Source organism: Micropterus dolomieu, linkage group LG03 (genome assembly GCF_021292245.1).
Source record: "Micropterus dolomieu isolate WLL.071019.BEF.003 ecotype Adirondacks linkage group LG03, ASM2129224v1, whole genome shotgun sequence".
In the NCBI taxonomy this organism is placed as follows: domain Eukaryota; kingdom Metazoa; phylum Chordata; class Actinopteri; order Centrarchiformes; family Centrarchidae; genus Micropterus; species Micropterus dolomieu.
Window position 1 is genome coordinate 6,393,647 of NC_060152.1, and position 11,326 is coordinate 6,404,972.

An 11,326-nucleotide genomic window follows, 5' to 3' on the forward strand; every position below is an offset into this window, starting at 1 on the left:
CTTAAGCATTTATATTACATTCCAGGAAACATTAGAAAGCGTGTGATTTATTAACAGAGACGTCACAAACAGACAGTGATATTAAATGCAGCTGATGGTTAACACAATAACCATAGATGGATGCTAGAAAAAAGGTGATAGAAGAAAAAGGCGTGGGGGGTTTTAATAGACTTATCAAATGGACACCTCCTGTCACAGATGTTTCACTAAATTAGATCCTCAACATGTCCAAGGTGTTAAAGCACACATCTACACTGGAAGACATGAAGCAGAGCTCTCCATTTTGCAGAGAGAAAACTCAGCATGATCCTGTCTACAGCCCCAAAGGTGATACTGAAAAGATTGTAGGTGATGCGAAGGAGACAGATTTTAACTACACAATGAGGATGGAAAATTCTCTCTGACCAGGACAAAGTGGCGAGGGAGTCTGAGCTCCTCAGCTGAGAAACAGATGAGATGACATACATCAACTGGCCCGCAGCACCGCGTTTGTTGAATGTACCTAAGTGAATCTCTTTAACATAACTCTCCGTCTGCCTCCTGAAGGGGGCCAACAGTCGGTGACTCCATTTGTCGCGGGGAATGAAATGAATAACCTTTCAGGCTAACCTGGCCGGGAGCGAGGAGCGTGTGGCATACAAATGACGACACTAGCTCCACCGTGTGCACTCATTCATGCGAATGTAAATGGTGCTGTGATCATTGGCATGAGAAATTTGGTGGTTGATGCATCTGACCCCCCCGCCATTGTTAACAGACGGCTAATCTATTTGGGTGCATCAGTGAAAACACATTATTAGATTTTGGTATCACTATAAGTGTACAGAAAGGGAACACGTATGCACACACAGAAAAGGATTATCTTGAAGTAGCTTAATTGTTTCCCAGGCAACTAGTTCCCCACTAAGACGGTGACTGTGAAATTTCCGCTAGCGATTATTTTACTTTCAAATGACTTACTCGTGTCCTCCAGCTAAATCCTCCATGTGAGTCAACCTAGTTTTTTTTTCCTGGGGGTGGGGGGTGTTGAAATAGATTAGAGTCCTCGAGGAAAACAACATATCTTTTAGCCTCAAGTACAATAACAAAACTGGGCTATGTGCTGGAATGAAAAGGTTAGCTCAATGTTTATCGTTAATGAGGGTGGGGTTCTGATGAGACCCAGCAGGGGTGATTAATTCATGCAACAAACAAATCCATCTAGGGTGTAGTAATTCCAAATCGCCAGATGAGTCATACAAAGCTGTTTTCCTAAACATTTGAAGCAGGTGCCTACGAACGAATACGACCAACCCAACATGGTCCAAAAACACCAGCATCTCGAGTGTACTCGATCTTGCGAGGACTGGCTTCCATTTTCTTTATTAATTTGCCGTGGAGTGCTGATTCAGAGAGTAATTATTGTGCTGTAATAAACAGAGTCGTAATCAGTGTCACTTTGTGTTATTTAGGTTAATAAAAGCTGGCTCCTGCGCTGCATCCCAAAGGCATTCCTTTTGTAAAGTCAAGAGAGACTGATGCACATGTGGTCTGCCACTCGCTAGCGACCATATCTCTTCCTCAAAGGGCTGAGAGTAGCACACAATAACCATTGTCTGTGGTAAATCCCCAGCAGAGTGAGGGGGGAACCACATGAGAATCGAAACAGCTTTTAAAGTCACACTGCCGCTCATTTTCCACCATTTCAGTGCAACCATAACCCTGTGACCTAAAAGGCTGCGTTTTAATCAAGAGGTTGCAGTGTGCATTATGCAGCAACAACAACAACAACAACGCAAGAATAGGCTACAGTTACTCTAATTCACCTGAGACTACTATCTCAAACAAAAAACACAAACAGTATTATGGGAAAGGAGACAAAAGCGAGTGCATCGAAGCGCAGCCTTTACTTTTTAAAAGGCACATTTCTGCCGTCTACATCCATTACAGCTTGAGCATCTGTACATACAGTCTTATGATTCAAAGGAGAAATGCTTTGAAAAGATAACATCTTCTTACCTGCAGTTTGGAGGTGGATCTAGTGTTATTTCTGCAAGCTCTTTCTGAATCCTGGAAGAGATAGATTTTATTGTAAAAAAGCGGTGTTGGGAGGGCAAATCTCCAGAGGATATAAGCTGAAGGAATGGACAATTCTCTCGTACATCAAGTCAGTGTTTTGAGCTTGAGATAAGGTAAATGTTGCTCTTAATCCCTATTTTCAACCATGTGGACTTACAGCTGTTAACAACACAGTATTCATAGCTGCTGAGAGGATCTCATATAATAACAAATAACATGCAGGTTGTAAACTGTGTCAAATGGTACTTTATTTGCTGTCCATATGAAGGGCATAAATCAAGTAAAGCCACAGATTTCAGTTTATCATACCAGCTTAAATACAAGATAAATCATTAAAGTTTTATGCCTTTTATCTTCCTCATTGTTGCCACGTGTCTGAGGTGCATAGACAGAATTAAAAGGAACATCATGATTGAGGATAAATGACTGCATTATGACTACTTTCAGATAACTGTACAAAATGATGATTCAGACTGTGGAGTGCAAACTTTGCAGCTAAACTCACATTAATATAAACACAGTACTTCAGACAACAATGAAGCCTCTCCATCTTACAGACCCTTACTGTGCTAAAGGTCCTCATAGAGCCTGCTTTTAAGTGGCACAGACATACAAAAGGGAGATGTTCATAATATCAGTCGCCATTATCATAAGACTCAGCGACCTCAGCCAACCCTTTGCTCATACGGTTGCATAATTATGTTATCACCTGTTTTTTTGGGGGGGAATAAATGCAAAGACAGGTGGAGGTAAGTGTTGGTGCTGGCGGTCTACTCAAACAAACAGCCTGGAATGGGAATATCTCTTTCTAATGACAGCAATGATACTCATGTGCCAGGATGTGTGACTTACCACCTTTCTGTGGGTTTAGTGTCACACTGAATAGCGTGGATGTTTGAAATGACAATGCCTGAGAGACTATAGTCTTTTTTTATAACTTCACACCCTCTGGGCACAAGGGGAGAGGCTTATACTTTAACAAACAACTCCTGTGTAAATGCTGCTCGGCTCTCCAGAGCCAGATACAGGCCTTTTTGACTTTTCTTACCTCTTGGCACTAGTTGAAAGTTTAGCAGCGGTTTTACTCGAGATCTTAGTCTCCTTCTTTTTGGGCTGTGCTTGCTCTCGCTCCTGTTCAGGTGGTACAGATTCCCTTTGTTCAATATCTGAGCTTCCCCCGCTCGTGCTGGGGCTGTCATCCGGTCTCTGCACTTCGCTGGACATCGTGGGCCCTGAAAGAAAAGACATAACAAGCAACGTGAGCAAGGCAAAGCAAGTTTCCACTCTGGATGGGCAATAAAGACTATATAATGTCAAATTGCTTGCATGCGCCATGTCAGCAAAATGGGTAGATTTGAGGGAAGCCACAGTAAGAAGGGTTAAATTTAATCAATTTACAATTGGATGTGGAGAGTCAAACAGAGCAGGGTTGTGCAAAGTGTGAGCTGATTAAAAGACATTTGTCAAAACACACAGTGCTGCAAATTACAGCTATAGAGCCCTTGTTAAAAACAATATAATAAGCCACTCACCTAATGATCTACTACAGGTTATAAATTACAGACTAGTTGTTTGGAAGACTTTATATGAGTAGCTTTAGTGGCCTAGGTTTATAAGACAGACTATTTGCTGCCCTGTGTTGTGGTTTTCCCTTTATTTAAACAAAACAATTGGATAATAATGAGGTTTTGGGGTTAAATTGTCTGACCAAACAGATGGACGACATAACTCTTAATAGCCCTGCAGGCTGAATTTGTACAAACAAAAGTAATACACATATCATCAGTGACAGATCAGAAACGACACTTGAAGATACCATCCGTGAGGACGAGCATTGCCCAGGTTTTGTTTAACACTATTTCAAGCTCCCCCCTTTACAGACGACAAAGACACGGCTGACACAGATGCGTTGTGCTTGAAATGTGATATAAAAGCAGACCGATATGAACTATGATAGGCATGAAGTTAATCAAAACGACAAAGTGAAGTGACGGACAGCCCGCCTTTCCCGGGGGGGGGGGGGCGTTTCGCGGTAATGATAGGGACATCAACGGTTATATGTACCCGGTTCAATATTAGCCCTGTTAGACGCCAGCGTCGAGGCGGGGACGTTATAGCCCCCCAAAATAACAACAGAAACAAGTTAAGATGTTTGTGTGATATCAGACATCAGTTAATTGCTTTGTCAAACCGTGTAGGTCCACATTTGTCGGGGTGAAAAACACAATAGGGGTCGTCTGGGGGGGCTGAAATCAAGCAGTCCTACAAAAGCGATTATAAACATCATTGGGAGCTAGCTAACGTTACGAGGCCTGGGGAAGGAGGTGGAAAGTAGGGTGCGTTACCGCTGGGGGGTATTTAAAAAAAAAAAAAAAGAAAAGAAAGGAAAAGCAGAAGAGGCCTCGCTGTTTTTAAACTCAAAGAAAATACGCATAGAAGAAGGCGTTTCTGCCGGACTCGTCCGAAACAGCCGACGGCAGGGCTGATGGAGGACGGTCAACAGCAGGGCCAGCGGGACAGCGGAGGGGAAATGTGCGGATCCTGGCCGTTTCTGGAGTGTCCACATTGTGCCTTGAAGAGCAGTGACCCTTCCTCGGCACAAAGGGAGGCTCGTCCCACACATACACTCCCCCCTCTCTCCTTTCCTCCTCCTCTTTCTTTCACTGGAAAACGACACTTTTCACGGGACATTTACTTACTTTTCGCGTATCTACGGGGGGCGTTTAGATGCGTGTGTCGATATTACCTGGCGGCTGGCCGTCGATGCTGCAATTCCGCGTCGTAATCCCAAGGTACCGAAAAAAGTATATCCTCACACGGCCGTCTGCTCGCTCCCGTGTCCTAGCTATTTAACTGGAGGTAGCAGCAGCAGAAAAACGATTACAGAAAACTGAGGCAGCCCCGGACCGCCTCCACGCGCGCTCCCGTCCTGCGCGCACTGCTCGTGCACGTGGGCTGCATTGGTAAGAGAAGTAGCCTGCAGGAGGCCATGCTCTATAGACTAATTAATCAACGAAGAAACAAAAAAAATAAATAAAGACAACAGTGTTGGTCCTGTTACATGTAAGCTGACAGTGTCTATAAAATGTCTTTTTCACTCTCTCCTGTGTGTATAAAGGGTTGTAGCTGCAGATGGGCCCCGATCTGCAGGAAATGTTGGCCCTTTGCATTTTCTTCCCTTATTGCAATGCACACATCATAGGGCTACTATGGGCCCAGTTCCAATGTCCACACCATATGCACACACAGAGTTTGCTCCAATATTTTGACAGATTGATCCAGGCATCCCTGCCTTTAGGACCCAATAGTAGACAGTTTTAATGACCAAAATACAAAGGTTGGTTTGCCATCCTCTTTGCTAACCATCCTCTTTGTACAACAGACTAACTTTTTAACCCATCACATCATTAACTTTGGGTAAACATGTTTTAATTCGCCCAATTAGCCAATCAGAATGAGGTATTGCCATGAAAGCGTGGGGTCACCGGCTAAAGTCTGCACTCAGGGGCCCATGCTCCAATATCCCAGGTTAAGCACTCACAGACTTGTCCCACTGTGAAACCAGCAAGTGTTTGAGCTCTTTACACACACTTTCCATTAAGTCTGCAGAATTTGCTCAAGGGAATAACCCACACTGCATAGCATTGTGACAGTTAAAACAGTGATGACAGTGTAATTCTGCATCATGAAAAAGGAGTTGGCAAGAAGACATTTTCCTGGTTAGTACAAACTCTTGTCGCCAACTTTAGCGTCATGGTGACTTCAAACTACTTCTTATTTGGTCCAACAGTACCAGTTTTGTACTTATAAACAGACAGCGAGCAATGGGGGTGGGGTGGCTAATTGTGCTTTCAGGCTCAACACGAAGGAAAATTCAGAAGCTCAGAGAATGCATGCAACCAAACATTAACAGATTTGTCCTTCATGATGCCAATTCATGGTGTACTTTGGAGATGAAAATTTCTCAAGTGGTACTAAGAATTAACGTTTTATTCCGAACAGTATGGCTACTTCATGATTTTGCATAAACAGCAGGAGCGAAAGCATAAGAGGAAAAAAAACTGCCATTTAATAAAATCATATAAACTCCACAATTCCCTTAGTAGCGTTCAGTCACATGATTCAGCGAAGAAGACCATGATGCAGCAATCTCAGAAACGCTAGTAAGTGGATGTTAAGCATAGATTACTTGGTGACACATACTGTTGGAAAAAGTGAAGAATGTACTTCCATGCTTAAAACTTGAATTTTGGATTAATCAGTCTGACCTGTCACACATGTAGTTGTTACCTACATGATATGTAAGCTGTGAAAAAGGCTAGTAAGTGGGCGTTGAGGTGAGATGTTGGTGTCACACTACATTTTCTGTCAAGATTGGTATTAGCATTTATTTTGTGGTGTGTGTGAGTGAGGCCTGCACAAAAGCTGCATCATCAGTGGACACAGCACAGTGTAAATGGTGGGAGAAAGAACTGTGCATGTGTCACACAGAGTCACACACAAGGTTGTGCAAGGATTGCCTTTAAAAGAGGAACTGAAACTCGTGATTCATTGAGGTGAGTTTTTTTAATTCTTCTGAGGGGATGTGGGGAGCTGAATCTTCCTGCAGTATGAGTAATATGGTGTACTTATAGGCCTCATATTTGTTATGAGAAGCACAGCAATCTACTAAAAAGCACCTCAAAGGTGTAGGACCATCCAGAGGGCATCATCCACATGTAACTTTCCAATTTGAACCAGTCTGCATACATTTTATAATACACCATGAAGTCTGGGGATGGATGACATTTATCAGCATTTTTTTTGACAGAGTGGTTTGTGACATTTTCACTGTACTCCATTAATCCACGTTATCCATGAATAACTACAGCACTGAAACAGAATAACATTGTCTGTTTTGGTGTAACAAATGAGAACAGGGCCTGAGGCTCGACACCAGGCAGGCAGAACAATATGATCGACCAACCAGAGGCTGGTGAACATCTACAAACCAAGAAATAGTTCTGTGATGTTTTTTAAACTGTAGGGGAAAAGTCAATGCATGAATTAAATACTTTGTTCAACAATTCTCTCAGTTCAAACATCACTGTGCTACTGTAGCACTTTCATGGAATATTTAAAGTAAGTGTAATCCCACTTGCTGTGCAACTGTGCAAACTCTCCCATCATTCAGCCAAGCAACCACAAAGCACTAAAACACTTACTCCATCTCTAACATCAGTCCCCATCGTGCAACCACGAGGCAAACCATGTTTCAGTCCACACTGGTTTCAGGTCAAATGTCTGCCAAATGATCAAGTAAAATCAGAAACCAGGAATGGATCCATTTTGCAGACTTTACTTTTGCCATAAGCTGACATTGACACACACCTCCACACATTACTTTACAGGTGAATGACCAGACATATTTCTTTTTATTATATTAAACTACAGCTTTGGGGCACAATCTTTATTGTTAATTGGCTGGGAAACCCATACATGGCCTAATAGTCTCTTGATTACAATCTGTGCAGGAAACTCCAGGTTTTATTCGATCTGAATAATAAACAGTATAATAAACTTGCTTTTTGTAGTTTCTCTACAGGAGTTGTTGTATTTTTGCTAAAGACTGTTTTGCAAATTTCTACCCCATTTCCAAACATGAGTAATTTGAAATATAGTTAATAAACATTTAAAAATATAGAGCGACTTAGGTTCAGGCATATGGCTCTGAATATTCAGCGAGCACATGTAGCCTACATAATGATGTTATCTCATTCTCTGTGAACAGGTTACTGTGTAGATTTACATGAATCCTCACATTTTTCCAACTATTATCCTAGAAATTATGTTTATACACTACTGATTTTCAACAGCAGATATGTTTTGAAAGAAATGCCGCCATAATGAGGAAATGTAATTAACAAATCTGTCACAACATAAAATGTTCATCCAAAACGCATCTGCAAAATGTTCCATGACAATAGCAACTAAAACATTATTTAACTTTTTTTCCTCACTCAGAGCACTTGGTTAAGGGTTAGAAGAAGATTGTGGTTTTGGTTGGAAAAAGTCACTTGAATAATTAACCGAAACCACGATCTATGGTTTACAGGGACAGTGTACATTAATAAACATTAGCTTTAATGTATATATGAGTTCCTGAAAACAAAATAGACTTCAGTTTGAATCAGAAAGTGTGAAATGATAACAACAAACACTTGCACGTCTGCTTAAGTTCTGTGTATCTACCATCTGCATTAATTTATCTGATCTAGTACCCTGAATGTGTACTCTAATGTTATTTACTTGTATTTATCTTTGATGTTCAGTTCTGCTGCTGAAATGACCTAAATTCCCCACAGAGATCGTTACATTTCCATCCGATCTCAGTATTTGTTTTTACATTCCTGCTGGCCTCATTTACATGTAATTGTTATAGTGTCACATGTGAGAAGTCCTCAGTGGCGTTTGATGGCCCTCATTATGTTTAATACAAAACAGCTAAAACAAGATAACTGCAACCATATGACTGCCAGTTCCCATTACATCTTCCTTATAGGGCCTACTCTCTGCTAGGTGACCAGGGGATGTAAAAGCCTTTAAACTTTTTAAATTGAATTGTTGAAATTATGTAGTTCATATTTTGTAAAAACAAACAAACAAAAAAACAAAACAAAACAAGACATTTAATGACAAAATGATTACTGAAAATAAAAGTAAAATGTAAAAACTAACAATTGTATTGAAATTATGAAATTATTCCTCATTATTGATTCGTTAATGACAAATGTACAAAAATGAGGTACTTGTACTAAAATATTTATATTTCATGCTACTTAACACTTCTACTTCACTGTATTTCGAAGATATTTTTGTATGTTGTCCTTTTCGCTCCACCACATGGGCGGCTGTGGCTCAGGAGGTGGAGCGGGTTGGCCGTTAATTGGAAGGTTGGTGGTTCACTCCCCGGCTCCCCCTGGTTGCGTGTTGAAGTGTCCTTGGGCAAGATACTAAACCCCAATTTGCCCCTGGCGGCTATTCCGCCAGTGTATGAATGAGTGTGAATGTTAGTTTCCGTTTGAGCACTTAAGCTCAGTGTATGACTGGTGAATGCAGATGTAGTGGTCGAAAAGACTAGAAAGGTGCTATACGGAGCATTTACATTTATTTCACGGCTTTAGTTACTTTACAGATTTTACATACAAAATATATGAGGTATAAAATATGATGCATAGTATTATAGTTATACATTGATGAGTAATCAGGAACAATAATCCAATAATATAACATAGTATAACATGCCCAGGAGCCATTGTTCATTTTCAATGCAGGACTTTTACTTGTAATGGTGCATTTTTTTGTTGCAGTATTGCTACTTTTACTTAAAAGATCTATATATTTCCTCCACTTGTTAATAAGACCTATAGTTACCACTGTTACCACTCATTGTTTTTGAAATTGTTGTAACTCTCTTCTGAGCGCCAGCTAAAATCCCAGACTGTAAATGTAAAACATGGGTTGCTGAGAGCTAAAGCCTTTATTGTCTGGATTAATAACCCCATAGTCAGAGGTAATAGCTTACTGGAAGCACTGTTCTTTTCTTCTGCCTTCTCAAGGCGTCAATCCACTGAGATCTGTAGAAACGCCTGAGGGGAAGCTCAGTTGTAAACTAGGAGGAATAAATTGTTCAATAACTGGCTCCAAACCAGCACTCGATGTGAAACATACTCCTCCTGTGTGAAATGTCACACATAGTTATGCCTATTTTGGCACAATTTCCACAAATAAAGAAAAATAATAAATCACTATTATCCAAAATGCCTCACAGTCACGAGGAGACAAGCAAGCCGTGGGGGTGATTGTTCAAGGATCAATAAAACACATAAAGGCTCAGTGTGTGATTGTAGCATGCTATTCTTGTTTTGTTTACATAGAAATTTATAGGACCGAGGATTTTTATTTTCACTGTGAAATTTATAGCCTAAGAATTTGACAGTGTGTCGCAGCAACAGGTTTTACATGAGTATACTTTAAGGCTGTACAAGGTGTGCTTACGTTTCACTTCTTTTTACATTGTAAAATGCACTTTCTAAAGTGAATTACTATGAGCGTAACACTAAACACAATCTAATTTCAACATTAATCCATTGTTGAACACTAACCATCAATAAAAAGTACAAGAGAACTTTAGCCAGAAAACGAATGCCAGAAATATTCACTACCTTCCCCACAATAATGTAAATACCAAACTAAAGAAAAGCCAAACAGATCCTTAGACAAGAAAAAGACCAGGTGAAAATGTTCAAATGTGGGTAAAGAGGGGTGAGGGTTTCTGAACGGTTTCTTGTTTTCAAGCCTTGAATCTCCTTTACAACTTTGAAGGAGTTTAGACCGGACGAAGTCAAAAATCTCTTCTGGTCTCAACAGATCACTCTGTACAAGAAATACACGTACCCACAAGTGGTGACTGAGGAAGGTGGCACATGATCATGCAAACACCTTCATGTAGATAGCTTACAAACTTATCTAGAATTTGGACAAAAATCTGCATTTCATTTTGCTAAACTGTGACGTTTCGAACATCTCGCTCATGAACTTGACTCATTTTGCTTGACCCACAAACATGGCTGGATTAACCCACAAGGGGGCCCCAGGGCAAACATCTGCTCAATGCCCCCACTGACCCCTAGTTTGTGGTAATTTGGTGAAACACATTAATTTAGTAACATGTAAATTTTGACACAAATAAAATAGTAATGCAGTATCCGCTTTCAGACTCATAACATGGTGGTTATGATTTAGTGAGTCAAATTCCCAAACAAAATGGCAATTCAATAAAGGGGCAATATGTGTTTTTTTTAATGAAGTAAATCACTTTTTTATTTCTTGTGTGTGAAGGTGTTGTAACATCACATAAATAAGATCCACTTGCCGAGTTTTTCTGTTACCTCTGACGGCTAGTATGCCTAATCCCATGTGAAGACTCCGGGTCGGATTTTCCCGCATGCGCACTCCCGAGCCTCTTGCCTTCTGATTCTGAGCCATGCAGCAACAACACAGCAGCTAACGAGATGGAGTCTGCTAAATCCAAAAAACTACCGGCTCCCAGTACAACACAGATTCCAACACAAACTCCATGTAAGCACAGGACATCTGAGCTCTCTGTTCAAAAGAGTGCAGTCCTAGGAACAGCTAAGATACTGCACAGAACCCTCACAGAGGACCCAAGCTTCAGGATGACACGTACCACCCCAAGATATATACATATATGTATATGCATATATAT

The 11,326-nt window shown here is 40.8% G+C and overlaps 1 protein-coding gene across 2 annotated transcripts in view; it reads right to left on the reverse strand.

Annotated features, from left to right (window-relative positions):
- LOC123968822 (ubiquitin-conjugating enzyme E2 E2) overlaps positions 1-4,966 on the reverse strand; it is a 28,082-nt gene extending 23,116 nt beyond the window's left edge. The window contains exons 1-3 of one of the 2 annotated variants that reach the window (XM_046045797.1): positions 4,758-4,966; positions 3,107-3,290; positions 1,999-2,049 (exon numbers count right to left, since the gene is read on the reverse strand). In XM_046045797.1, coding sequence (XP_045901753.1) covers positions 1,999-2,049; positions 3,107-3,282 — 227 coding nt within the window. In that variant the 5' untranslated portion in view covers positions 3,283-3,290; positions 4,758-4,966. The remainder of the gene's footprint in view (positions 1-1,998; positions 2,050-3,106; positions 3,291-4,757) is intronic. The other variant, XM_046045796.1, reaches the window with a different exon arrangement.
- Between the last annotated feature and the right edge of the window lie 6,360 nt (positions 4,967-11,326).